The sequence below is a fragment of the Psammomys obesus genome, unplaced genomic scaffold (genome assembly GCF_907164565.1).
Source record: "Psammomys obesus unplaced genomic scaffold, mPsaObe1.curated_primary_1811, whole genome shotgun sequence".
NCBI classification, from domain to species: Eukaryota; Metazoa; Chordata; class Mammalia; order Rodentia; family Muridae; genus Psammomys; species Psammomys obesus.
This window is the reverse complement of record NW_026588752.1, coordinates 7,200,596-7,228,244: the sequence shown is the minus strand read 5'-3', so window position 1 is coordinate 7,228,244 and position 27,649 is coordinate 7,200,596. Positions and strand designations below refer to the sequence as shown.

At 57.4% G+C, this 27,649-nt stretch overlaps 2 protein-coding genes across 2 annotated transcripts; one reads left to right on the top strand and one right to left on the bottom strand.

Moving 5' to 3' along the window:
- Positions 1-23,389, top strand: Cacna1h (calcium voltage-gated channel subunit alpha1 H). Its single transcript, XM_055604446.1, has 34 exons — positions 1-98; positions 179-312; positions 506-603; positions 2,364-2,523; positions 3,579-3,894; positions 4,037-4,129; positions 5,063-5,852; positions 6,108-6,547; positions 8,308-8,459; positions 9,047-9,232; positions 9,619-9,736; positions 9,890-10,045; positions 10,211-10,301; positions 10,585-10,793; positions 11,787-12,209; positions 12,717-12,817; positions 12,976-13,099; positions 13,180-13,248; positions 13,342-13,526; positions 13,714-13,840; positions 14,030-14,155; positions 14,257-14,346; positions 14,543-14,735; positions 15,068-15,085; positions 16,285-16,436; positions 16,846-16,955; positions 17,117-17,250; positions 17,475-17,549; positions 18,751-18,825; positions 19,793-19,914; positions 20,004-20,249; positions 20,331-20,499; positions 20,666-20,826; positions 21,535-23,389. The coding sequence occupies exons 1-34, from the start codon at positions 6-8 to the stop codon at positions 22,579-22,581; spliced, it is 6,783 nt and encodes a 2,260-aa protein (XP_055460421.1). The 5' UTR covers positions 1-5; the 3' UTR covers positions 22,582-23,389.
- Positions 23,354-27,206, bottom strand: Tpsg1 (tryptase gamma 1). Its single transcript, XM_055604447.1, has 6 exons — positions 27,112-27,206; positions 26,456-26,482; positions 25,072-25,267; positions 24,229-24,494; positions 23,813-23,958; positions 23,354-23,712 (listed from the first exon to the last, which is right to left on the bottom strand). Exons 1-6 carry the CDS (start codon positions 27,155-27,157, stop codon positions 23,410-23,412), a joined length of 984 nt encoding a protein of 327 aa, XP_055460422.1. The 5' UTR covers positions 27,158-27,206; the 3' UTR covers positions 23,354-23,409.
- Between the last annotated feature and the right edge of the window lie 443 nt (positions 27,207-27,649).

Below are 27,649 nucleotides of genomic sequence, written 5' to 3'. Positions count from 1 at the left end.
TCAGCATGTTGGTTATCATGCTGAACTGCGTGACGCTCGGCATGTTCCGGCCTTGTGAGGATGTCGAGTGCCGCTCAGAGCGTTGCAGCATCTTGGAGGTAGGTGTCAAGGACTTCAAGGAGAACCAGGAGGGTACCAGGTGTGCCCCGGGCTCTCATCCTGACTCCCTTCCCTCCAGGCCTTCGACGACTTCATCTTTGCCTTTTTCGCTGTGGAGATGGTAATCAAGATGGTGGCTTTGGGGCTGTTTGGGCAGAAGTGCTACCTGGGTGACACCTGGAACAGGCTGGACTTCTTCATTGTCATGGCGGGGTATGCAGCCTCAGCTTGGGGTACCTGGGAGTCCCAGGGCCAGCCTCGGGCCTGAGCCCCGAGAGGGGCTCCGGTCTGACAGGCGGCCTTGCAGGAAAGGCTTTGCATGCCGATGCTGTGGGGGGGAAGGGGGTGACAGGAGACGTGGGCCTCTGGGCCCTCCCCTTCTGAGCACCCCTGCCCCTGCCCTCAGCATGATGGAGTACTCCCTGGACGGACACAACGTGAGCCTCTCTGCCATCCGCACGGTGCGTGTGCTGCGGCCCCTCCGCGCCATCAACCGGGTCCCCAGTAAGTGTCACTCCTGCCCTGAACAAGGGATCAGCCTGTGTGTCCTGCTGTTTACCTGGACACCAGCAGACTTGGCCCTTGTAGGATAGTCCCAGTGCTTAGTAAGAGGAGCTGAACTTGGCCTGAACTCTGAACCTTGGCCTCCTCATCTGCACAGCCTCTGGGGTGAGACTCCAGGCTGGGAAGGTTCCCAGCTACGTCACTGTCCAGTGGGGCCTGAGCAGGTGGAAGCACACGTCAGGGTCTGGTCTTTTGAGGGGTACCCTGCACCCTACTGCCTGTCCCTCCCTTAGATGAGAGCTGAGCTCAGGGGCTCTGAACAAGGGGGGGGTACACACTGCATGCTCTCACTACCGGAGGGAAAACTTGCAGCGAGTCACATGGCTGTGGGTGGGAAGTGGCCTGTGTGGACGCTGGCCACCTGCCTGCATCTCTAGAGAGTCTTCTCAGTAGCTGAATTCAGATGTTCAGTTCGAAGGCGGAAAGTTTGACACCCGAGGAACTGTGCAAAATGGATGTGCACATTCTTGATCGGGTGTGGTTCCCAGGTCCACCTGGACACCCCCCCCCATTTCAGCTTCCTAATCTGGATTTTTCTTTTTGGGCCTCAACACTCAGCCTTCCATCTACCTGCCTGGCCATGACTTCTGGGATCAGATAGGGTTCAAGTGCTGTGTGACATTGGGCAAGTTACCAAACCTCTCTGTTCCCTTTGTAACACTGGAGTACGGAACATATTTCCCAAGGACAGCGGAGGGTGTGATGTGAAGGGACGCATGTGTGGTTCTGAGGGCTGTGCCTAGCACCCTGTGTGGTCAGTCTACCCAGCAGAGCCTGTGAGCCCTGCACTGGGTTGACCTGTGTGCCGGAGAAGATGACACCTAGGTCCTCTCCCAGCCAGAGTGTTTGCTGTTCCGGTTGACTGTCCACATGATTGGATTCTTTCCTAGACAGCACCACGTGTCTCTCAGGGCAGCCTGGCATCCTCGGGGCTGTCAGACCACTTGTTGTAGGTCTACTCTGGCCCTTAGATCATATGACCTGAGGGATGCATGGTCATATGACCTAGTCGGTTGTTGTCTGCCCCACGAGACACTTCCTCACCAATTGAAGTGTTAGTGCCTCTATCTCTCAGCTTGGACTTCCTGTGACCTGAGGGCCCACATTCCGTGGCCACCACCACCTCCCTGGATTCCTCAAAACTCTGGTTCCATCTCTGTCCCATTGTGTGGCCCAGTGCTCTGCCCATAGCCTCAGCTGGCCCTGTGTACATTTTGAGCTGTATTCTTTTGATGTCTGAAAGGGGCGGACCCAGGATCAGGCCAGGGACCCTCAGGGCTCTATTGATCCAATTCTTAGATTTGTTCAAGTTCATGCACCACCCATGAAAAAGGACTTCGAAGTGGCTGAGATACCGCACGTGTCCGTGCCTTCCCTGTAACAGGGCCCTGATGCAGGTCCGCTCTTGCATTGGAAATAAGAAAACCCTTCTCACAGCAGAGCCCCAGAGCCCAGTGTGCCAGGGTCCCCACAGCCCTGGCCTTCTGACTGGTCCACCCAGGCCCTGGAGATGCTGCAGGGACAGGTTTGCCCTGGCTGTCTGAGCCTGCAGCCTGACTCCCTTCTGGGAGTCCATGGCCTCTGCACACAAGATTGTGTTGATTAGGATGTGTAAGCAGTGGGCTGGGCTCGAGGGGAGGCAGCCCCAGGAACCCGTGCCAGGGCTTAGCTGTGTTGAACACCAGCCCTGCCTCCCTCAGGCATGCGGATCCTGGTCACGCTGCTGCTGGACACGCTGCCCATGCTTGGGAATGTCCTTCTGCTCTGCTTCTTCGTCTTCTTCATCTTCGGCATTGTTGGGGTCCAGCTCTGGGCTGGCCTGCTGCGGAACCGCTGCTTCCTGGACAGCGCCTTTGTCAGGTGTGCAGGCCCCACCCCCCGGGTCGTAAGGCCCTATCCACCCAACCAGCCACGGACCCCAGAGTGTTCTGGGCAGTTGACCCTGCCCTTTAGGCTTCACCCCGGGGCGATACTCTTCCCTTCTGCAGGCCCATCCCCAAAGGGATCTGCCCTCCAAGACTGTTCTTCTTCTGCCCCATCTGGTATATGAGGCCCACCACCACCACCAACATGTTCTGTGCTTGAATTACCCATACAGTGAATTACCCATATGCTCACTCATCTGCCAGTTCCTGCTGCCCTCTGCCCTTGCTCCCTTGCATCTGCCTGACACAAATTCTTCCTCAGTGTAGGAACCCTTATGCCAACATGGCATTGCTTCATGGGGATGAGGTGTGTCCAGCCCCTTCATCCTGGTCCCCGTGCTACAGCATTGGAAGACTAGGACATCCCTGGAAAGTGAGCGTGGCACTGTGAGGCACCCTGCTCTCCTCTAGGTCCTGCTTGCACACTGTCTGACCCCCTCCATCTCCAGTCAGATACGTGTACACTAACCGTCTAGGACGGATATTCACAGGCCAAGATGTCATCTTCTCTCAGGGTCTCTGGGACATAGAGCCTCTGAGATGCTCATGGAGAGGAGTATAGGGACCGGGAGAGAGGAAGATGGTGGGTCCGTGAGGGGGTTTCAGGGAGCCTAGAGCCGTTGGAGACAACCCTGCCTGACCATGCTCCACGCCCCACTCAGGAAGAGTCACCTTTGGGCAGAATGTCGTGGGCACCGTGGAGAGGGAATGACAGTTTGGGTCCAGAGGCCTTGAGATGCTTCGGGCATGGCCTGTCAGTCACTGCAGCAAGGATAATGCAGTGAGCTGGGTTCCACATTGTCTGCACAGTGCCTTTTCCCTCATTGTCTCAAGTCTTGGGCCCAGCGGAGGGGTAGGGGAAGTGGCTGCCTCAGTGGGCCTGTGGTGTTCGGGCTCAGCGGTCCCGAGTAAGACTGGATGAGTGGATGGGGGTGGGGGCGGTGTTTGGCCCAGGACCCCCTCGCCATGCCTTGGCCTTCTGAAACCTAGGAACAACAACCTCACCTTCCTGCGGCCATACTACCAGACGGAGGAGGGAGAGGAGAACCCTTTCATCTGCTCCTCGCGCCGTGACAATGGCATGCAGAAGTGCTCGCACATCCCCAGCCGTCGTGAGCTGCGCGTGCAGTGCACGCTCGGCTGGGAGGCCTATGGGCAGACCCAGGCTGAGGACGGGGGTGCTGGTCGCAACGCTTGTATCAACTGGAACCAGTACTACAATGTGTGCCGCTCGGGGGAGTTCAACCCTCACAACGGGGCCATCAACTTCGACAACATCGGCTATGCTTGGATCGCCATCTTCCAGGTATAAGCTAGCAGAGCCTGGGGGTCCATGGGGGGTGGGGACGGTGACCCCTGGGAGAGGCGCCCACGCTGGGGCATGACACGCACTGCTGTCCGTGGGAGCTGGAGAGTGTGGGCCGTGTCCAGCTGCCTGCCTCCCTCAGGTCATCACCCTGGAGGGCTGGGTGGACATCATGTACTACGTCATGGACGCCCACTCGTTCTACAACTTCATCTACTTCATCCTCCTCATCATTGTGAGTGTGGGCGTGGGTGTGGGCACTGGTGAGCATTCTGCTTTTGATGGGGGAGGAAGCCATACCCTGTCCCTTCCCCCTTGCTATTCATTCTGGACTTCCTAGAGTCCCCGAGCTCAGCGGTACCGAGGCAGCTGTGGTGATGGGCTTTGGAGGGCGGACAGGCAGGGGCCTTCTCTGCCCAGCCTGCAGATAAAGGAAGTGGACAGGATGGAAGGAAGCCTGTGCAGCCCCTAGGCCCAAGGTCTAGAGTCTTCAGAGCAGTCAGTCCCAGCCCTGTGTCGAGCCCTGTAGGGCAGCTTCCCTACAACAAACATGTATGATCTCCTAGCACAGCTCCCTGTAGTGAACATGAATCTCTGGCAATCTCTCACAGCATCCGTGACCCCACACTCCTCTGGCCCATGACTCCCCATTAGCCTTCACCCCACACACAGCCCCCTGAAGCATCCATGTCTCAGATTTAGTTTCCCCTTGTCCCTCAATGTCCCATGGTCCTCAGGACATTGTCAGTTCATCAGAAAGACATTTCCAGAGCCCCTGGATGCACAGGCTCTGTCTGCAGCAGCCCAGCAGGGAAGCCCGCCATACAGTTGTGTTCTCATACAGCCCACATGGTAGATGCCTAGAGGAGAGCCGGTAATGGCCTGTACCAGGGAGAACTGGCCACGGGCTGGCTGGGAAGGCCCCACAGAAGGACAGTGTGAACACAGTGGAGACTGTGTTGAGGACAAACAGACCTAAGGTGCCGGAAGTCATGCAGGACCCCAAGGGAGGTCCCCATCCTGTTATCACACAGTTGCAAAATACCTAGTGTATGCCACTTCCTGGAATATTAGTGCTTTATGGCATGTGACTAGACCCTGGTCCTCAGAGCAGGTCCTGGCTGGGCGGGATATGGAGCTGCTGGTGGTCACACACACGCTACCGCAGGTGGGCTCCTTCTTCATGATCAACCTGTGTCTGGTGGTGATAGCCACGCAGTTCTCGGAGACAAAGCAGAGGGAGAACCAGCTGATGCGCGAACAACGGGCCCGCTACCTGTCCAACGACAGCACCCTGGCCAGCTTCTCGGAGCCCGGCAGCTGCTACGAGGAGCTCCTCAAGTATGTGGGCCACATCTTCCGCAAAGTTAAGCGCCGCAGCCTGCGCCTTTACGCCCGATGGCAGAGCCGCTGGCGTAAGAAGGTGGACCCCAGCAGCACCCTTCATGGCCAAGGCCCCGGGCGGCGACCACGGCGAGCAGGCAGGCGCACAGCTTCCGTGCACCATCTGGTCTACCACCACCACCACCACCACCACCACCATTACCATTTCAGCCACGGTGGCCCTCGCAGGCCTAGCCCAGAGTCAGGTGCCAGTGACACCAGGTTGGTCCGGGCCTGTGTGCCACCCTCGCCACCATCCCCAGGCCATGGGCCACCAGACTCTGAGTCTGTGCACAGCATCTACCATGCCGACTGCCATGTGGAGGGGCCACAGGAAAGGGCCCGGGTGGCACATTCCATAGCCACTGCTGCCAGCCTCAAGCTGTCCTCGGGTCTGGGTACCATGAACTACCCCACCATCCTACCTTCAGGAACAGTCAGCAGCAAAGGTGGCACCAGCTCACGGCCCAAGGGGCTGCGGCCTGCTGGCACCCTAGGGACCGCAGCACAGAGCCCTCTGAGCCTGGGCAGCCCCAGTCCCTATGAGAAGATCCAGCATGTGGTTGGGGAACAAGGTGAGGACCCAGCCCCAGCGTGTAGAGGAAAGGGGGGAGGGGTTACCCAGGCAAGGCAGCTCCTTGGTCCTTGGGCCCATTGCTTCTGCCTGACCCCAAGAGGAACTGTAGTGTCATTTCAGCATACTTGCCATATCTTTGAAAGACTTAGGGTCCACAGATAGCCCCTTTCTGTATGGAGAGACTGAAATTGGCATTGTGCAGGAGGGGAGATAGAATATCAGTGTCTAACATGTCTGCATCTTTGCCTCACAGGACTAGGCCGAGCCTCCAGCCACCTGTCAGGCCTGAGTGTGCCTTGTCCCCTGCCTAGCCCCCAGGCGGGCACGCTGACCTGTGAGCTGAAGAGCTGCCCATATTGTGCCAGCGCCCTGGAGGACCCCGAGTTTGAGTTCAGTGGCTCAGAGAGCGGGGACTCGGACGCCCATGGAGTCTATGAGTTTACACAGGATGTCCGTCATGGGGATTGCCGGGACCCTGTGCAGCAGCCCAGTGAAGTGGACACGCCGGGCCATGGCAGTGAGCGGCGGCGGACGCCACGGAGGATGGCCTCACAGCCAGGAGGGCTAGGCCGCCTCTGGTCTTCCTTCAGTGGCAAGCTGCGTCGCATTGTAGACAGCAAGTACTTCAACCGAGGCATTATGGCGGCCATTCTTGTCAACACTCTGAGCATGGGTGTTGAGTATCATGAGCAGGTAGGTCCCTTCCCCTAGGACAAAGCAGGGCCGGGAAGCAGGATGGTGAGCACCAGGCTTAGAAGCAGAAAGGAGGTCCCCGTGTTTTCCTAGAATTCCCAGCCTTTTCCTGGGACCAGAACTGGGACTTTTATTTAGTCAGCAATTATGGCTCCTTGAACTGGGGTGAGCACAGTGCCATTTTGGTCCTAGTTCATCAGCTCTCCTGCTATGGGTGAGATAGGTGACTTGAGATCACCGGAGACTAACCCCAAAGAGTGGGGGTACCCAGAAGCACTTCCACCCAGCTGCCTCGTCCCAAGGAGCAAGCTTTTGCCAAGACTCCAAGACAAAGTTTAAGGACTTTGTCTAAACTCTCTCAACATCTTGGCCATGTCCTCAGGGAACTGAGGCTGGAAGGGATCCGCAGCATGGGCTGGTCCTGTAAGGAGGATCAAGGGGTGTCTGGGACTCCACTTACCTAGATGCTACAGGCCCCCTTTCTTCTTGGACCCCACGCTAGGGAAAACAAGGCAAAGCCTAGTTAGTAAGGCAGGCACTCCTGGGGCCAGGAAGCTCCTGAGGCTCCACCCACTTTTAGTGAATGGAATGGTTTTCTCGGGGGCTTTTTCTCTCGGCTTTTCCAGTTCCTTTTTCTTGTGGTAAGTAGAGGAGGTCTACCCACTGTGGGGTCAGGCAGAACTAGATGGTAGAATTAGGGTGAGCATAGGTCAGCTCCATCTTGAAGAACCCCTGCATGCACGAATATGTGAAAATGCTACACAGGCCGGGCTCACTCGCACACGTGGACGCACACTGCACATGCGTGCTTCAGCTGCATGCATGAAAATCACGCATACACGTGTACACTGCGCATGTGCAAAGCTTACCTATGTACTTAGGCACTGTATGAACGTGGAAATCCGTTCACCTGGGAACGGGGCAGGTGCCTATGAACTCACAGGTATGAGGAAGTGGACAAGTTTGCAGACATTAGGTTCCAGTATGTGTACACATTCCTGTTTGTGTTCAAATTCTGCTAGAGAACACACACCCACACCTATCCAGCATTACAGGAGTGCTCATATATTCCCACGTGCAGGTCGCAGTGGTACAGGTATGGTACACAATAGTACATACATGAAGGTACTCCTATGCATGCAAGATGGTCAGTATACTCATGGTAGGAGACCCGCTGGGCCTTCTGCAAAGGAAGGGGTAGGTGAGACTGTAGGTACGATTCGTGTGTTGTGCCTCCATAGCCCATCCTGAGCCCCGGCACAGTGACTCAGACCTGCCCCGTGTTTGCAGAGCCTGCAGAGGAAGGGGTGTCCTGGGAGACTTGGCAACTCTGTGTGTGTGCACAGCTATCATTCCAGGAAGATCAGGATGGGGACTGTGTGATGGGAGAGCCAGACTAGTTGGCTGTCTATCTAGAAGAGCTTTCTCAGGTCTGGTTTTCCTTTTCTGAGATGCCGGCTAGCTGTCAGTTCCTTGCTTTCTTATTTATTTATTATGTATACAGTGTTCTGCCTGCATGTGTGCCTGCAGACCAGAAGAGGGCACCAGATCTCACTATAGATGGTTGTGAGCCACCATGTGGGTGCTAGGAATTGAACTCAGGACCTTTGGAAGAGCAGCCAGTGTTCTTCACCTCTGAGCCATCTCTCTAGCCCTCCCTTGCTTTCTTGAGGCAATGGGTTTGCTTTTGCTTCTGGATTCCATGCCCCTAAAATGGGCTGGAGCCATGCTCGGTCCTGACCACCTCTTCCGCCCCGCAGCCTGATGAGCTGACCAATGCACTGGAGATAAGCAACATCGTGTTCACCAGCATGTTCGCCTTGGAGATGTTACTGAAGTTGCTGGCCTGTGGCCCCCTGGGCTACATCCGGAACCCCTACAACATCTTTGATGGCATTGTCGTTGTCATCAGGTAGGGCCCATTTCCTGCCCTCGTTAGAGGCCCAGGGAGTCCCTAGTGAAGAGAACAAAACCTCTATCTTGGTGGGAAGGCTGGTAATGGAATTCACAGTGGGCAGGGTGTGAGTTCCCTGGTCACCATCAGGTCTAAGCCCTCACCTTGGAGCGTTGCCCTTGCTGTACAGTTGGTCAGCCATGTCTGTAGTGGGAGCTAGCTTGGGCAGAGTAACACTGGCCCTGGAGTGAGGAGGTCACATTTGCAATAGCAGAACGAGCACAGAATGATGGCTTGAGACTGAGCCCTTGACTCCCTTCAGAAGAGGGTCCTGAACTTGGAAGGGATGATTTGAACATACAGATGGGCCAGGCATGGAAGGCCCTGGATAGAAGGATAGAAGACCCTGGCAGCAAGCTCCCGGCAGCTGGGAGCCAGGGCTTTCCTGAGGTCTAGGAGCCACAGCTGGTGGGGCTTCTCCCAGCTATGGGCTTGAACAGAGGCTCTGGTGGCTCCCAGACTGGCCATCTGCCTACAGGGAGAGAAGATTCCAGGGTCATGGGATGGGGCCACCCTGACTCTCACACTATCGTCCCGACCCATAGTGTCTGGGAAATTGTGGGCCAGGCAGACGGTGGCCTGTCCGTGCTCCGCACCTTCCGGCTGCTGCGGGTGCTGAAGCTGGTGCGCTTCCTGCCGGCCCTGCGGCGGCAGCTGGTGGTACTCATGAGGACCATGGACAATGTAGCCACCTTCTGCATGCTGCTCATGCTCTTCATCTTCATCTTCAGGTGGGTGGGGCCCAAGCTCCTCCCTCAGGCAGCACTGACACTAGGGCACTAGGCATGGTGGGGGAGGGCCTCTGTTCTGTGGGGTCCACAGATGGACAGGGGGAGGGGGAGTTGGGCCCTGGAGATGGGTTCCAGGGGGGTTTGCGTAGGTCCTTCTGTGTGACATCTTGCCATTTGGGGAGGGTGAGCATCTCACCGGCTACTGAGACTGGATGTCCTTGCCATCGTCCAAAGACAGAATGGTAGCCTTTTGTCCACCCCTTTAATGGTTAAGGCCCTCTCAGCTGTAGGAGATTTGTTGAGCCTCAGGGTTGGCAGTAACGCTGGCAGCTGACTCAGGCAGAGGGGGTACTGGGCCCCTCCCACTCAGTGCCCATCCCCCTCAGCATCCTGGGCATGCACCTGTTTGGCTGTAAGTTCAGCCTGAAGACGGACTCTGGAGACACCGTCCCTGACAGGAAGAACTTCGACTCCCTACTGTGGGCCATCGTCACTGTGTTCCAGGTACAGCCTCAGGTGTCCCAAGGACAGCCAAAGCTAAAGCTCCATGGAGCCAAGGGACCGTGGCGGAGACCCCTGGCTCTATCCCCAGGGAGGTGCACCAGGGTCTCCTTGTGGGACCAGAGCCGTCTCCAGCCCTGCAAACATGTCCCCCAGATCCTGACGCAGGAAGACTGGAACGTGGTCCTCTACAACGGGATGGCTTCCACTTCCTCCTGGGCTGCCCTTTACTTTGTGGCCCTAATGACCTTTGGCAACTACGTGCTCTTCAACCTGCTGGTGGCCATCCTGGTGGAAGGCTTCCAGGCAGAGGTGAGGAGCGAAGAGGACAGGGTCTGGGCAGGCCCTGGATGTGTCCCATGTGGCAACCTCTAGGCCCGTGCCTCCACCTTGTGCTCCCAAGCACAGGGCTTGGGCTGGGGCCAGAGGATCCTGCTGTGGGAAACTCGGCACTTACCTTGTGTTGTGTGGGCGCAGGGTGATGCCACCAGATCCGACACTGACGAGGATAAGATATCCACGCACCTAGAGGAAGATTTCGATAAGCTCAGAGATCTTCGAGCCACGGGTATGTGCATAGATGGCACAGACTGGTGGCTCTCAACCCCTTTGGGGTCACATATCAGATATCCCGAATATCGTATGTTTACACCACAGTTCCTAACAGTAGAAAAATTACGGTCTTAATAGTTTTATGGGGGGTGGGCACCACAATGTGAGGGGCTGTGTTAGAGGGTTGCGGCCTTAAGAATATTGAGAATGGCTGGTGTAGACCGAGGCGGGGAGGGTTCTGGCAAGTAGGTTCCTACTGCCGGGATCTCTGGAGGCTCAGACAGCCCCGTCACCCCTAGAGATGAAGATGTACTCCCTGGCTGTGACCCCTAACGGGCACCTGGAGGGCCGAGGCAGCCTGCCGCCTCCTCTCATCACGCACACAGCGGCTACGCCTATGCCTACCCCCAAGAGCTCCCCGCACCTGGATGTGGTCCATGCTCTCCTGGACTCGAGACGCAGCAGTGTCGGCTCTGTGGACCCCCAGCTAGGGGACCAGAAGTCTCTGGTAGGGACCTACCAGAGACCCCTGCCTGGGCCCCCGAGATAAGGGAGGGTCCCTGTAACACCCTAGCCCTGTGTGAGGCTGCGAGTCGGGGCCATTCTGTTCCTGGCTGTTCTGGCTATTCCCGTGAAACAAGCGTGGAGACCTGAGGAGGGAATGGGTGTGTGTTATGGTTGCAGTGGTGTGGAATTACAGGAGATGACAAAAGCTGGCCGAGCACAGGGCACAGCAGGGAAGCAAAGGGCCTGACAAAGAAAAGACACTTAAAAGCAACCCGGGAAAACAGGCGAGCAGGCCAGGCTGAGGGGCTCATGGGCCATGGAGAACTTGGCAGCTCACTTCCGTTCACACCCACGGTGCTTTCCGTGCAAGGACAGCCATGCCTGTGGCTGGCTTCCTGTGGCTTCTGAGACCCTGAGAAGGGTCAAGCGAGGGTGTGCAGAGGCAGCAGCTAGACCGCATGGGGTAACTTAGGGGCATATCTGAGGGCAGGAATTGGGTGAGGGAAAGTTGAGGAAGAGAACATTGTGCCTAGTGGAGCAATCAGTCCCAGAGCTGAGCCACCTACTGCAGCTTGTTACAGTCACGTGCCAGGGGTCCCTGAGAGATAGGCAGAGACAGTGGTGGGAGAGTCAGGCTCAGCTCCTTTGAGACCCTGGAGGTAAGCATGAGTGTGGAGGCTGAATGGTGCGGGAACCTGGGCCTTGGCGAATCCAGAGGCTAATCAGAGCCATGCTTTGCCAGCCCTTTATGATCTCGGGCCTTTGCTCTAACCATGTCTAGCTGAGCCAGGCATTCCCTGAAAACAGCATTGGTAGTGCCCTGGAAGAGTCCTTGCTAGGTGGAATAGCCATGCATGACCGGGCATGTATTTCATGGGTGCTCGTTATGGCAGTTGACAGTAATACCTTGGGAGAGTCTCTCCCATCCCAGAAACTGGGTTATGTGGTGATCCTCAGGCCTGTCCCAGTGTGCTTACTCCCTGCCACCCCTCAGGCCAGCCTCCGCAGCTCCCCTTGCACCCCGTGGGGCCCCAACAGCGCTGGGAGCAGCCGGCGCTCCAGCTGGAACAGCCTGGGCCGCGCACCTAGCCTCAAACGCCGCAGCCAGCGTGGGGAGCGTGAGTCCCTGCTCTCTGGTGAGGGAAAGGGCAGCACAGACGATGAGGCTGAGGATGGCAGACCGGGCACAGGAACCCACCCAGGGGCCTCACCTGGGCCCCGAACCACCCCACTGCGCCGTGCCGAGTCGCTGGACCACCGCAGCACGCTGGACCTGTGTCCCCCACGGCCTGCTGCCCTCCTACCCACCAAGTTCCATGATTGCAACGGGCAGATGGTGGCCCTGCCCAGCGAGTTCTTCCTGCGCATCGACAGCCACAAGGAAGATGCCACCGAGTTTGATGATGACATAGAGGATGTGAGTGGGTGAAATAGGGTGGGGTGTGGACTGTACTCAGAGCCATTTCCATCCCTTCCTGAGAGTGACAGGAAGCAAAGTACTAACGGGGCCCACAGTTATCCTGGCTCCTGGCTCAGGGCTGGTTCTTGAAAGCAGACTCTGAGGCAGGGATTCAGGGTCTCTTTCACTCACGGTGACTCAGGAGAAGGGAAGGGAGCAGGCCAGCCAGGGCAGGGGTCCATCTTCAGTCGGTCCCAGGTTAAGAGCTACCTCCCATTGGGGTCCGGGCCCCTCAGGGTCAGGAGTTACCTCTATGGTTGAGGAAGGGAGGTGGTCACTATAAAAAGCAGTTCTCACTGGCCAGGGGTAGTTCTGGAGCCAGTCAGCCCAGCATGCCTCCCAGCACGGTCACCCTCCCACTGCGCACGTGAGAAAGACTGGCCAGGGGTGGGAGGGTCAGGGTGGCCATGTGCTAGGAGGCGCAAGAGGAGGCCACCATGACTCAGCATCCATCTCCGTCTCCAGAGTTGCTGCTTCCGCCTGCACAAAGTGCTAGAACCCTATGCGCCCCAGTGGTGCCGCAGCCGGGAGTCCTGGGCCCTGTACCTCTTCCCACCGCAGAACAGGTAAGCTCAACAGCCACTGAGGCTGCATCCTACTGGGCAGGTAGAGGGAGCCCAGCCCGCCCCACCCACGGCCGACTGCATGACTCCCCTCAGGCAGCATGAATAGACATAGAGTCTGTTGGGGAGGGGGGTTCTTCTCACCTTGGCTACCTCCTCAGGCTACGAGTCTCCTGCCAGAAAGTCATCGCACACAAGATGTTTGACCACGTGGTCCTCGTCTTCATCTTCCTCAACTGTATCACCATTGCCCTGGAAAGGCCAGACATTGACCCAGGCAGCACTGTGAGTCCCCGAAGGCAGCTGGCCCTCTGGGTGGGACAGGGTGAGGTGAACTTGGACCTCCCACTGGTCTCTCCCTGCAGGAGCGGGCCTTCCTCAGCGTCTCCAACTACATCTTCACCGCCATCTTCGTGGTGGAAATGATGGTGAAGGTGCTGATTTTCCCCTCTCCCTCGGGTCCCTGTCCCACACTGCCCTGACCTGGCACCCTCTCCCAAGCCTATACATGAATGTCCCTCCCCCAGGTGGTGGCTCTGGGACTGCTGTGGGGTGAGCATGCCTACCTGCAGAGCAGCTGGAATGTGCTGGACGGGCTGCTTGTCCTGGTGTCCCTGGTTGACATTATCGTGGCCATGGCCTCAGCTGGCGGTGCCAAGATCCTAGGGGTGCTTCGTGTGCTGCGTCTGCTGCGGACTCTGCGGCCTCTGAGGTGGGGGGAGGGTGACACCCATCTACCTCCAGAAAGGATCCAGAAGCCCACCCCCACCTCTGCCCGACTGTATGGCTCTCCGGCCACACGTTCACATCACCCTAGGGCCTTGCATGTGCCATTGCTTCTGCCGGCTGGTCGCCCTCTTAGATGCGCCCAACGGCATATCCCCTCTGCCTGGGTGCAGGGTCATCAGCCGAGCTCCGGGCCTCAAGCTGGTGGTAGAGACTCTGATATCATCGCTCAGGCCCATTGGGAACATCGTCCTCATCTGCTGCGCCTTCTTCATTATCTTTGGCATCCTCGGGGTGCAGGTGTGTGGCCCTGGCTCGTCCAGGGTCTGCCCCACCCTGGGCCTCTGCTCCCCGCTGGAGGGATGGGTCCTGTCCTTTCCGGTGGGTGGTTCAGCATGACTAGTTTGGAATCCAAGAGGCCTGAGGTAGGCAGGTGTGTGGGCCAGTGATTGTGCCAGGACCCCTGGAGTAACAGCCCCTTCCGGTCAGCTTTTCAAGGGCAAATTCTACTACTGCGAGGGCACAGATACCAGGAATATCACCACCAAGGCCGAGTGCCATGCCGCCCACTACCGCTGGGTTAGGCGCAAGTACAACTTTGACAACCTGGGTCAGGTAGGTATGGGTGGTATGTGGTATGGCCGTGGAGGTAACCAGGGGTGTGAGGGACATGGCTACCATCCTACCCTGCCAGTGACCCTTACCCTGCTGCACAGGCGCTGATGTCCCTGTTTGTGCTGTCGTCCAAGGATGGCTGGGTAAACATCATGTATGATGGGCTGGATGCCGTGGGCATTGACCAGCAGGTGCGCAAGGCTGAGACGGCTCTCATGGGTAACCTTGAGCAAACCCTGCATGTCTTTGGGATTGGGCCAGGTCCTCTCAGAAACCATCCCCAGATTTCCTGACTGCCGTGGTGCAGCAGCTTCCTGTGGCCCTGCAGGCCAGTCCCAGGGAGGGCTTCCAGGCAGGAAGGTCAGGGACCCTTTTTGTGTGCTGCAGCCCGTGCAGAACCACAACCCCTGGATGCTGCTGTACTTCATCTCCTTCCTGCTCATCGTCAGCTTCTTCGTGCTTAACATGTTTGTGGGTGTGGTGGTGGAGAACTTCCACAAATGCCGGCAGCACCAGGAGGCTGAGGAGGCCCGGCGGCGTGAGGAGAAACGGCTGCGGCGCCTGGAGAGGAGGCGCAGGAGTAAGGTGGCCCCCGAGGTGGAGGGTCGGTACCTGAACGCATGCCATGCGGCACCCAGCTCTGGGCCAGCAGCCCCCAGCCCAGATGGCTCTGCACGTGGCCACCTTGCATGGGGGCCAGGCCTTGGAAGAGAGGCCAGTTGGAGCGAGCAGCTGGGGTGCCTGCTGTGACCGGGTGCAGGGTACCCCGTAGGGCTCAGGAGGTAGATGGGACGCTCCCAAACCCCTCACGAGTTGGAGAGACAGGACAGTGGGCCCTAGCTTGGGAGCAAGGAGGGCTTCCCACACAGTTGTCCCCACCACAACCACTCAGACATGTCCTTGTTTTTCCAGGCACTTTCCCCAACCCAGGTACCTGCCCTGCTCTGCATGCTCAGCCTGCTGCTACTGCTGCTGTTGCTGCTGCTGCAGTGGGAAAGAGGGGTGTCATAGGCCGCCAGGGGCCACCTCAGGGTGGGGCACAAGTGCCAGGGTGCTGGGTGCCAGCAAAGGGTGGGAGGAAGGTCAGTGGCTTGCCCACTAGTGTCCATGTTGCTGCCCCTGCCCTTGCTTGGCCATCCTCATAGCTAGCATGCACACAAGTCTGTTGTGTCCAGGGAACAAAGTGCATCCTCGTTCCCCAGGCCTTATGGCTGCTCCCTGGTGTCTCAGCTGGCTGTCGGCCCCCCACCCTGGCTGCTTGCACTGAGCTGAGTTTGCTAATGACTTGCATGTTGGGCTGAGGAGCATGCGGGTCCAGGGTGGGATGGTTACCCATCAGACCCTGCTCTTCCGAGCCCTGGCCTTCAGCCCCTGGGTGTGTGGTTCTAGGCCGAGGTGGATTCTGGGGTACAGGGTGGCTGAACCCTCACCTGTGGGACTCCTGGACTACACTGGGGTCCCCTAAGAGGACTGCTGCAGGCACAGCGTTTAGTGTAGACAGCCCTGTGAGGATGCATGCGGGGAGGCCTACCCCGGGTGGCCTCCGGTCCTCACACCCGCTTCAGGCTGGCTGGGGTGCACATCCCAGGCCCCCGATGGTCGCTAGCTACCCCTTAGAAGCTGGGGGAAGCTAAGCCTGAAGGCCAGGGATGCCTTGTATGTCATCTCTATCCAGTTGGAGCCTGCAGAGCCCAGACAGGGAGATGATTCTACCTTGTCAGCAAGATGCCTAAACCCCGGTGTCAGCACATGGTTGATGAAAAAGACAGTCTTTCCTGCTCCCCAGATTAAGTCACAGAAGAAGAAATGGGGTCTAGGCAGGCACTCAGATAGAAGAGCTGGGCTGGCTCATCCCTCCTGGACACTGTTGCAGGCCCCAGCCCTGCTCTTCGGGTATCAGGGACTCACAGGAAACACCTATCGACAACGGGCCTTTCTAAAAAGAATCTCACCCTGCCCCCGGCCTGGGGTTAGTCCCAGGGGCCACCCAGCCCAGCTGAGGTCCTGCCGGAGCCATTTCCACACATGTAGCATTCCAGAATGAGTACAGGGCTCCTGTATGGCAAAAGGGGGAGGGCCTAGGCAACCTCTCAGCCTCCAGGTGGCTCAGTGGTTCCCCCTTTTCACAGAGGCCCAGCGCCGGCCCTACTACGCAGACTATTCCCACACACGCCGCTCCATCCATTCGCTGTGCACCAGCCACTACCTGGACCTCTTTATCACCTTCATCATCTGCCTCAATGTCATCACCATGTCCATGGAGCACTACAACCAGCCCAAGGTGGCCAGAGGCAGGGGTTGGACTGGGTAGAGGGTCCCCAGTAGGGGTGGCAGGGACACAGAGCCTGTGTCCCAACACCAGACTAGGGGTTGAAACTCATGGTGCGTCTGCCCGCAATTGTGGACGCTGTTGTGTAGTCACTGTTGAGAGGCTAGCCAGAGACCTGAAGCCTGAGGGCCGCTGTCCTTTTCATCACCCTCCATGTATATGCAGAAGGGCTTCTCTGGGCACCCACCGAGGAGTGCCATCGGGGCTGAGGACAGGGAATATTCTGCTGGTCCCTTTCCTAAAGACTGTCAGGTGATAACCTCAGCAGGCCACAAGTGTCATGGAGTTGGCACTAGGGAGCAAGGAGATGGGGCAGCTAGGAGCCCCAGGACACCTCAGCCAGCCTCTCCTCTCTTCCCAGTCCCTGGATGAGGCCCTCAAGTACTGCAACTACGTCTTTACCATCGTCTTCGTCTTTGAGGCTGCATTGAAGCTGGTGGCCTTTGGGTTCCGGAGGTTCTTCAAGGACAGGTGTGTGGTCTTCGGCGCAGGGCAGGTCGGGGCCAGGGTGCCCGGGGACAGGCTGCAGGTGGTAGGGAGAAAGAAGGCTCTTTTCCCTTCTGGGTGAGCTTTGGCTGAGCTGCAGCTACTCCAAGGCATGGCCACACTAAGCTTCTCCCACGGCTGGCCAGGTGGAACCAGCTGGACCTGGCCATCGTCCTCCTGTCCATCATGGGCATTGCGCTGGAGGAAATTGAGATGAACGCTGCCCTCCCCATCAACCCCACCATCATCCGCATCATGCGTGTGCTTCGCATTGCCCGTGGTAGGTGGCCTCTCTGTGCCCTGTCCAGGGTCTATCTAGACTGTCAGTAGGCCCCAGACCCAGTGGGATGGGCTACAGTCAGGCTCCATCCTTAGCAGATGCCTGGGACATCTGCAGCCAGGGGGAAGCCTGGTCTGTAGATTGAAAGTAAAGGGGACTGGTTTCTAGGGTCCCCTGGGCTGTTGGGTCAGCTTGGCCCTGCTGACATTTGGCTCCTGCCCTAGTGCTGAAACTACTGAAGATGGCCACAGGCATGCGCGCCCTGCTGGATACTGTGGTTCAAGCTCTGCCTCAGGTAGGTTGGGGTCCAGCACCCCTGGAGGCCACCATGAGCGTTCAGGAGACGAGCTTCAGGGAGAGCATGGCACATGTCCCTTGCTTGCTTGCTGTGTCCTGAGGCCAGGGTCATGCCCGAATGTTTGGCTCAGCTGATCTGGAAGAGGTCGGAGATGGCACCCCACCTTGGTCTCAGGCTCTGGGCAAGAGCATTAGTGACTGGTGCCTGCCCAGCTGGTGCACGTGGGAGGTAAGGGGCCTCAGCAAGGCCAGCAGGGTCCAAGGTGAGCTTGCTGATGAACAGAGGACTCCAGTGGTGGCTTTTGAGCCAAATGTAGACCAGTATGCACCTTCAGCCCTGCCCCAGGCCTTCCTATCCCTGGACTGCAGGGTACATCTGCAGTGTTCAGCCCCATTCGTACCAAGCGGGAACACAGTGGAAGACACACACACACTCCACAGCCCATCCTCCACAGCCCATCCTCCACAGCCCATCCTGCTGCCTGGCCAGCCCTGCACCTGTGCCCGTGTCCTCCAGCTGACAGGCCACCAACTCAGCATGTTCCTACCCACCCAGCTCCCCACTTACTTATTCAGCCCATCACCACCTCCGTCTAACATGTACCCTTGTGTCCATATGCCCGTTCTCCAGCCCTCTGGACCGCCTGTCTCCATCTTGCCTGATACATGCTGACCTCGGCAGCATTTTTGAGCCCCATCTGAGTGACTGTGCACCATGTTTACTGTCCGTGGGGTTGGTGAGGGAGGCTAGGGCAGATTCGGGGATATGGTGCGTGCAGGTGCTGGGGCTGGCAGATTCTCATAGATGGCTGTATGAGATCCCTACTAGAGCGCCTGTCCACTGAGCACCCACCCAGTGTAGGGATTCTAAGACTGAGGTGGCCTCTGCATGGGGTAGGCATGATCCCTGAGTGGGACCCTCTAAGCCTTGGGGACCAGGCAGAGAGTAGAACAGCTCCTGGGGGAAATTAGGAGAACGAAGTAGGCATTGGAAACCATGGAAGGGCAGAGGTTGCCTCGCAGAGGGATGCTGAACCAGGAGAAGAGAGCCTCTGAGGATTGGTGGTGCCCTGGGCCCAAGAAGGTCACAGGGATTAAGCGGGACTGTAGCTGGGCTCTCTTCCCGAGGCTGGGAGTGGTGGGAAAGGGCAGAGCAGGCCAGCGCGGGGCTGACGCTGTTCTGCTTCTCTCTCGTGTAGGTAGGGAACCTTGGTCTTCTTTTCATGCTCCTGTTTTTTATCTATGCTGCCCTGGGAGTGGAGCTGTTCGGGAGGCTAGGTGAGTGTGGCCACTCTGCGATAACTGTCCCCAGGAAGGTGGCTCCTGTGTCTGTCCCCTCACCCACAGGTTTATGGAGGATGCAGGGTATTGGCCTAGACCGGGTAGGCCACTTGCTTCCCAATATGTCCGCAGACTGCCTGTTCACCTCACCAGCTCCATGCTTAGAACAGGTGCACATACTCACACCTGTGTATGCAGGCATGTCCACTCGGGCACATCCCCAGACCCATGATGTATACACCCACACTCAAGCCAGCCAGCCAGGGCCACGTTCCAGGCTGGATGTGCGCCTGGAATCCATGCACACACTAGCACACACCCATGCCTCACCCTGAACATTGTCCCTAGAAATGTCAGCAGCGGTGTGGCTTGTTGTATTATTATCTGAGACAAGTCTGCAACCTCATCCAGTCTAGGGAAGGGCTTATGTGGGACCCTCCATAGGTAGGCCGCTCACTGCTCGGCCCTTCCACTATGAGGGTCTTCTGAGGCCGTCATGTGTCCCAGTTGGACAGAGGCCATGCGGGTTGTCACAGACTGTTGTCTGCCCACCCAGAGAGGCTGAGCCCAGGCATGGCTCCCACTCAGTCATCACACACAATCATGACAAATACTTCTGAATCCTTTCTTCCCTGCCTCCAAGATTCAGTCTCCCAAGATACAGCTGGTGTGTCAGCTTGGCAGTCAAGCCACCTGTGCTCCAGGGAGCCCCATTGCTTGGTATCTTAGCAGCCATGAACAGCCATGAGCAAGGCCTAAGGCTTGAGAGGGTTTAGGGAGCTCAGGTTAGTGCTATCTGCTGAGGACAGGCCAGTGTAGAACGGAGGCCTGGGCCCCAGGTTACGCACGCACGCATGCACGCACGCACGTCCCAGCTGGCCCAGCGTGGGATGTAGTCTGCCGACCTTGTCCCAGTCCCACTGAGGCAGGAGTGCTCTGAATGGGCGGCGACTCTTCCTTGCAGAGTGCAGCGAGGACAATCCCTGTGAGGGCCTGAGCAGGCATGCTACCTTCACCAACTTCGGCATGGCCTTCCTCACATTGTTCCGAGTGTCCACTGGGGACAACTGGAATGGGATCATGAAGGTAATCGTGGGGCTGCTCCCCCTCGCCCCCTCCTTGGCTCTCACAGACACGGACGGAGGACAGAGCCGTGACCCTGCTGCCCGCCCTAGGACACACTACGAGAATGTGCCCGGGAGGACAAGCATTGCCTCAGCTACCTGCCTGCACTCTCGCCTGTCTACTTTGTCACCTTTGTGCTGGTCGCCCAGTTTGTGCTGGTCAACGTGGTGGTGGCCGTGCTCATGAAGCACCTGGAGGAGAGCAACAAGGAGGCCCGAGAGGATGCCGAGATGGATGCCGAGATTGAGCTGGAGATGGCACAGGGGTCCTCAGCCCAGCCCCCATCTCCAGCACAGGTGAGGCTTCGCAGGGACCTAGGGTTCTCCCAGGCTTTTCGGGGGTGCTGCTGAGCTGATAAGCAGCCTCCCTTGCCATAGGAAAGCCCAGGTATCCCGCCGGACACCCCGAACCTCCTGGTCGTGCGGAAGGTGTCTGTGTCCAGGATGCTCTCGCTGCCCAATGACAGCTACATGTTCCGGCCGGTGGCTCCCGCTGCCCCCCCACACCCGCACCCACTGCAGGAAGTGGAAATGGAGACCTACACTGGTAACGTCTCTTTGGGTATAGACTCTGGCAAGGATGGCAGGGAAATGGGGCCGGGCAGGGAGGATTGGGCAGATGGGAAATCGGGCAACGTGGCAGGGAGGGTGGAAGGAAAGATGGGGGCCCTGCAAGCCTCAGGCCACGAAGTTCAGATGCATCCCTGCCCCAGGCCCGGTCACCTCTGCTCACTCGCCGCCCCCGGAGCCCCGTGCCTCCTTCCAGATCCCATCAGCTGCATCCTCCCCAGCCAGGGCCAGTGACCCACTTCGTGCCCTCTCACCCCGGGGTACACCTCGCTCTCTGAGCCTCTCACGGATACTCTGTAGACAGGTAAGCGAAACCTTCATCTCACAAGAGCCCTTGGAGGTTCCCCTGGGTCCCTTTTCCCCATTCCAAGAGTAAGCGTGGCTGAGGCCCAAGAGGACAGGTGCTACATGTACCCTTAGACTTGGAATTTTCCTTCTCTGCTTAGTGGCTCTCTGGTCCTCAACCAGGTGGCTCAGCATAAGCTATCAAGAGGCCAGCTGGGGTAGCAGCGCCCCTTATGGGACTCAAGTCCCTTTCTTAGGCCAAAGTCTCAAACCCAAAGTGGCTAAGGTGCCTGCAACCCCCAGCCTGGTCCAGTCTCTGCCTAGCCTTCTCCTCAGTCCCCACGACCTGACATAAGAGCCTCTTCCAACATGAAAGCTTTTGGAAACGTCCTGTTCTTGGGGTACCACGTTGGACTGTAGGGGTTCAAGAGTGAGGAGGTGACCTGGATTAAGGTTCCCCAGGCCCAGGAAGACTCTTCAGGAGCTTAGACCCCAGGCCTCTTCTCTATGTGCCCACTTCATCCTCTGAAGTCTCGTGGTTCAGTGGGTGAGGCCCAAGTCTGGGACGTTCACATTGATAGCTCCAGTCCCACCTAGCCTAGAGAGTGGGCGCCACCTTGGAGTCCTGCCAACCCTGAGCTTCCCAGGGCTCAGATGAGAAAGGTGGGGTGCCTGACTGCTGGGTGCTAGACAGGGCATTTTAACTTGGACCTCCATGCCATTTCAGGAGGCCATGCACACCGAGTCCCTGGAAGGGCGGGTTGACGATGCTGGGGAAGACAGCATGCCAGACTGCACAGAGCCTGCTGAAAATACCTCCACGAGGCAGACATCCCTGGGCTCCCTGCCATCCCCTCCTTGCTCCCCGAGACCTGCCAGCGTCCGTACCCGAAAGCACACTTTTGGGCAGCGTTTCATCTCCAGCCGTCCTCCCACCCTGGGAGGAGATGAGGCTGAAGCAGCTGACCCAGCAGATGAAGAGGTCAGCCATATCACCAGCTCTGCCCACCCCTGGCCAGCCACAGAACCCCACAGCCTAGAGGCCTCCCCAACGGCCTCCCCTGCTGCCAAAGGTGCAGTGGGCAGTGGGAGGGACCCTCGCAAGTTCTGCAGTGTAGATGCTCAGAGTTTCCTGGATAAACCTGGTCGGGCAGATGCACAGCGGTGGTCCTCGGTGGAACTGGATAATGGAGACGGCCACCTAGAGTCCGGGGATATGAGGGGCCGGGCCTCAGAGCTCGAACCGGCTCTTGGGGCACGAAGGAAGAAGAAGATGAGTCCTCCCTGCATCTCCATTGAACCTCCCACTGAGGATGAGGGCTCCTCCCGGCCCCCTGCAGCTGAAGGAGGAAACACTACCCTGAGGCGCCGAACCCCGTCCTGTGAAGCTGCCCTCCACAGGGACTGCCCAGAGTTTGCAGAAGGCCCAGGCACTGGAGGGGACCCTATAGCTAAGGGTGAGCGCTGGGGCCAGGCCGCCTGCCGGGCAGAGCACCTGACTGTCCCCAACTTTGCCTTTGAGCCGCTGGACATGGGCGGACCCGGTGGAGACTCTTTCTTGGACAGTGACCAAAGTGTGACCCCAGAAACCAGAGTTTCCTCTTTGGGGGCTATAGTGCCTCTAGTACTAGAAACGGAACCTTCTGTGCCCTCTGGTAACCTCCCAGAAAAGGAGCAAGGACTGTACCTCACTGTGCCCCAGACCCCCTTGAAGAAACCTGGGTCTTCCCCAGCCACCCCTGCCCCAGATGACAGTGGAGATGAGCCTGTGTAGATTGAGCTGCGTGTACACAGGGCTTTGGCATTGGGGTTGTTGGCTCTCTGAAGGGTGGTAGCCCCAGTCAGGGTCATGAGTGGACCCTGGCTCAGGCCCCATTGAGGCAGAGGGACCTGGAGATGTCATCCCAGGAGAGGCAGCAGACATTCAGTCTCGGCACCATGACACAGGAGCAGCCTCGGGCCCCACGAGCCTTCCTCGTGGTGATTCAGGTTCGGGTTTTTCTGAGTTTTAAGCACCACCATCTGAAGCCGTATCAGGACCAGGTCATCATTCTCAGGAGGAGAGGCTAAGTCCTGGGAAGGACCAGAAACCCCTCATGGGCAGGAGGGCACCACAGCGCCATCCATACAACACACAGGTTTCCAATAGGGAGCACACGCTTGAGCCCCTTGGGCCCCGGTGGGCATTTGGTCCCGAGGCCACCACAACCAATATCACCTTCATTCATCATCACTCTTGTCCATCACTTGGCGTTCTTTCCTTTCGTAGCACTCCCCTCCCCATTCCATCCTCTTAGATGGTCTAGAAGCTTCCCAGTGACCCTGGGAAAGGCCACATCACCAAGGAATACTGACCCATGCAATAAGACATCACAGTTCTGACTGAGTGGGGCTTCCCATCCATCCTAGGCTGTCGGACCCGACACTCATTTGACATCCATTTTGCTTTGTGTCATCCATTTTTTACAATTCAGGTTAAATGTTGCAATAATCTGATGCAGAAAACTTGGCTTCCTAAGTCAAAGATAAGGGGAGGGAAGGGGCAAAGCAAAGCTGAATAAAACACTAACTTATTTAAGACACTTGGGTTGTGACACCTGAGTCAGAGGTCTGGAGTTGGGTGGGAGGGAGAGCCCAGCCAGCACTTGGCCATCAGGACTCCAGAGACCAGCAGCAGGAGAAGGCTTGGCAAGAAGAGGCCAGCCAGGAGGGGAATCCAGGAAAGCCCTTGCATTCCTGAGCCCCCTGGTTCCGGGACATGGTGATGGATCCAGTTTACATAGGCAGTAACTCGAGCGTAGACACCAGGGCGGTCAGGGCGGCCACAGCCCTCACCCCAGCTGACGACACCAGCCTGCTGCCAGGTCCCAGCCACCTGGCAGACCAAGGGCCCGCCAGAGTCATCCTGCAGGACAAGAGGTCAGAATGAGGATGGGATACCAAGGACTCGGGGGCTCTTGCCATGCTTCAGGCCATACCATTCTTCATGTTCTGAGCCAACTCACCTGGCAGGCATCCCCGGGGCCCTGGGCACATAGCATGTCTGGCTGGATGAGGCTGCCATTGGGGCTGCTGTACGCCTGGCTGCAGGTCTTCATGTCCACCACGGAGACCTCTACCTCCTGCAGGTTGTACGGGGGCTTCAAAGGCTCTGAGAGAAAAGAGGGTTCAAGAGAAGGCTGAGTAACCAGCCCTGCCCTGCTGGGAGTGGGCAAGTGGCAGGCACAAACCTTGTGTCGTTGCCAGCTTTCCTCCGTGCTGGCCTCATCACCCCCCAGTCTGTGGGTCGGACATGTGGACCTTGGTCTAGGCTAGTATGTGACTGGCCTTTAGGAGGAACAAGTGTTGGCACCAGTGGCTCCTGCTGCTCCCCAGGTGGCCCTTGCCTTCCCTTACCCCCGTGGGTGGAAGGGCTCCTTACCTCCCTCTCCTGTATAGCCCCAGCCTGTCACCCAGCACTGCATCCCAGGGTAGAAGTCAGCTGAGGCCTCTGGGAGGCACACAGGCTGGACCTGGCTGGAAAGGGCCACAGGGCTGTCCAGCTGCACCAGCGCAATGTCCCCGCTGGACCCTGGTGGTCCTGGGGGGCTTGAGTACAGGATGATCTGCTTCACAGTGGAGAAATGGGGAGACAGGGTGATCGTCAGCTCTCCCAAGTGCACCTGGTAATCCGATGAATTCACAGACCTGGGAGGCAGGAAGAGATGTCAGTGTCCCCCTCCAACGACGACTGACCTACCCACCACTCACTCCTGCCAACAGCCAACCAAAGTCCTGCTTGTCCTCAGCTCTTGGCACAGCAACAGCTACTGTGTACACGAGGCCTGAGCCTGGCCATGCCGTATACTTCAGGGCCCAAGGACAGCAGTCTGGGGTCCTGTCTCCACTGGCTACAAAGTGTCCAGCACAGTGGGAACCAACAATCCTCTTAAAACCAGGAAAGGCAGTTCTGGAAGTATACAAGATAAGCTGAATGGCTTCAGGCTGCCTAGGCTTAGGATACTAATGGATATAAGCTGGCTAAGTGGTCAGGATCACTCTCAAGCCCAGTGGAGGTTAAATGCACCTCCCATGGCAGGTGTGGGAAAAGGGGCCCCACCCTCGCTTGGGCTGTACACTGCCACTTCAGGTAGGTGGACCTCACTACGGTTTTCTCTGTTGAAGGGGAATCTTGGACTCAAGGGTGAGTCACGGGCTAAGCAAGGTCCTGTTTGCTGTCACTGCCTCACAAGCCCAGGCAATCAAGCCTCATCAGGTCACTCACCCAAAGAAGCAGTGGGCTGCTGTGAGCACCCATTCTGGGCTGAGCAGGGACCCTCCACACACATGCACCTTCTGTAGACGGAGGCTAGCCTGCCATGGCCATACGCCAGCTTGGGCAGCATGGCCTCCCACGATTCGGCTTCCTGCATGTGAAACCTGGGGCTGGCCACACCTTGATCCAGAGGAGGCACTGTTGGCTAGGGAATTCCAGAGACTGGCATTCTGCTCCATGCCCTTCCTCTAGGAGCCTCCATTACTCCCACTCATTAGCATCTTAGGGATTTCACAAACGTCTCTGCTCCCCATCCACTAGTCCCTCCCCAGAAGCATTGTGGGTGCGGGAAATAACAATGCGATAAAACAGTGGTTCTCAACTTTCCTGATGCCGTGACCCCTTAATACAGTTAGTTCCTCATGTGTGGTCACCCCCAATCATGAAATTATTTTCATTGCTATTTCATAACTAATTTTATTGTTATGAATCGTAATATAAGTATCTGATATACAGATGGTCTTAGAAGACCCCTGTGAGTGAGTCTTTTGACCTCCCCAAAGGGTTTATGACTCACAGGTTGGAAACTGCTGCCCCGGAAGCAGTCCATTTATGGATCTCGGAGTCTGAACACTGCCCCAAAGGGCATAGCAGACTGCTGAGAAAGAGGACTCAGTGGGGCTGAGCAGGGAGCTCACTGCCTGGAATTAAGGGGATAAGTGATGGGAGCTAAGAAAGCCCAGGAGGCGAGGGTGGGGAGGACTGGGAGGAGAAGGAATGCCTTTCTAGTGAGAATGCGGCTTCCTTTTAGAGTGATGTTTGGAACTAGATAGATGTGATATGGCAAAACACTGGAAATGTGTTAAATGCCACCAAATGCTACACTGTATCGTGGCTAAATTCAATGTAAATTTCACCTCAGTTTTTTTTTTTTTTTCTTGAAAATCTAGAGGCCATCCCACATGGGAGGCCTTCGCTCTTAATCTGTACAACAGAATGAAATTGGGCCCATGCTGATACAAAAGAAATGGAAAAGATCACATCCCTCACCCCAGAACACTAGGTAAGTCCTTTCTTAGGACTCAGGCTAACAAGATGCCTTGAATCTCTTTCCTGAGAGCAACAACAGCAGAAGAAAGGAGTGGACTGTGACGACCAGCAGGTTACACAGGAGATTCAAAGTAGCTCTGAACAATACAAAATAGCCAGAGTGGGGCAGAGCTGCAGATTCCCCGGTGAGGCTGGCCTGTGCCCCATCAGCTGCTGTACCAGAGGGGCCTGTGGCAAGAATGTGGCTTCTCTAGGCAAGGTCCATCTCCCCCACCATAGACACCGTCCCTCTGGGGCCTGCCAGGACTGCTCTCTAATCCTGAACTATCTGTTGGAGACATACCTGACCGTAGAGCTTCATGGGAGATACCTGAAGGATGGAGACAGGATTAGGGAAGTTGTCCACGGGAGTGACTCTGGTTCCATGGGCCTAACCACTGGCCCCTGCAGGGTCCCAAGGTGGCTCTGAGGTAGATGTTCCCATCCCGAGAAGCTAGAACTAGGATCTAGCCAGGTAGGTGAGGCCCAACCAGGTGGATGTGGCCTGGCCAGCAGCCATCCTGATCCCAGGGTAGAGTGGCACCAGCCACGGGCCATAAACAACAGCTGGGAGGCACTGAGTGCTGGCCCAACCTCAGCCCCTCACAACCTCTACATCCTCCTTGAGGACGGTCTTAGCAGGGTCTGTGCCTGTAGGCGTCCCCACACCTACACCCCAAGCCTCTGTCCCCTGCAATGATGGCCAAGCTACACAGGGGGGGTCCAGGCTGAGCAGAGGCTCAGCATGAGGAATTTGGCTTTTGTCCACCTAAGCCCAGACTTCAAGGAAGTCAGATCCCTCTGCATGGGCTCCCAGCTCTCAGAACTCCAGGCCAGGGTGGAAAATAAGGTAAATGCCAGGGAAGGTCCAGAGAGGAAACAGGCCAACTCCCACCCCAGGACAGGATACAAATACACCTTGTATCCTGTGCCACACTGACCCCATGCCAGCTCACTCACCAGGAACAGCCAGAAGCAATAAGAAGCCACAGGGTCCCAGCGCCATGGTACTCACAGCAGAGACAGGACCACCCCTTCTCCTGCCCAGGCCCTGGACCTGCTAGTATGGGGTGGGGTAGAGATGGCCTCATACCTGTTGTAGGGCGGGAGGGAGGAGGATCCTGTTGCATACCACTGGGGAGGAGCTCTCCCATGAAGGCAACACCCAGCCCTGGCAGCAAGGGACAAATTCAAAGACACAGAATACAACAGGGACAGAGTGGGGCCCAGCCTTCACCCACCACAACCTGAATTTCCTTCCTCCCTCCTTCTTTCTCCCTATGGAGAGGAGGCAGTGCAACCTTGGTCCCTGCCGGGTGTGGCCCAGTTGCAGTGAGTCTGGCTTCCCTCTCCATTGATCTTTTAAGGTTTCCAAGTTATTCTTTGTGTCTGAAGGACATGAAACTTCACACATAAAAGAAAGGAGCTTGTGGGCAGGTGAGATGCTTCAGTGGCTAAAGGCGCTGGCAGTAAAAGCCTGGCAACCCGAGTTTGCTGC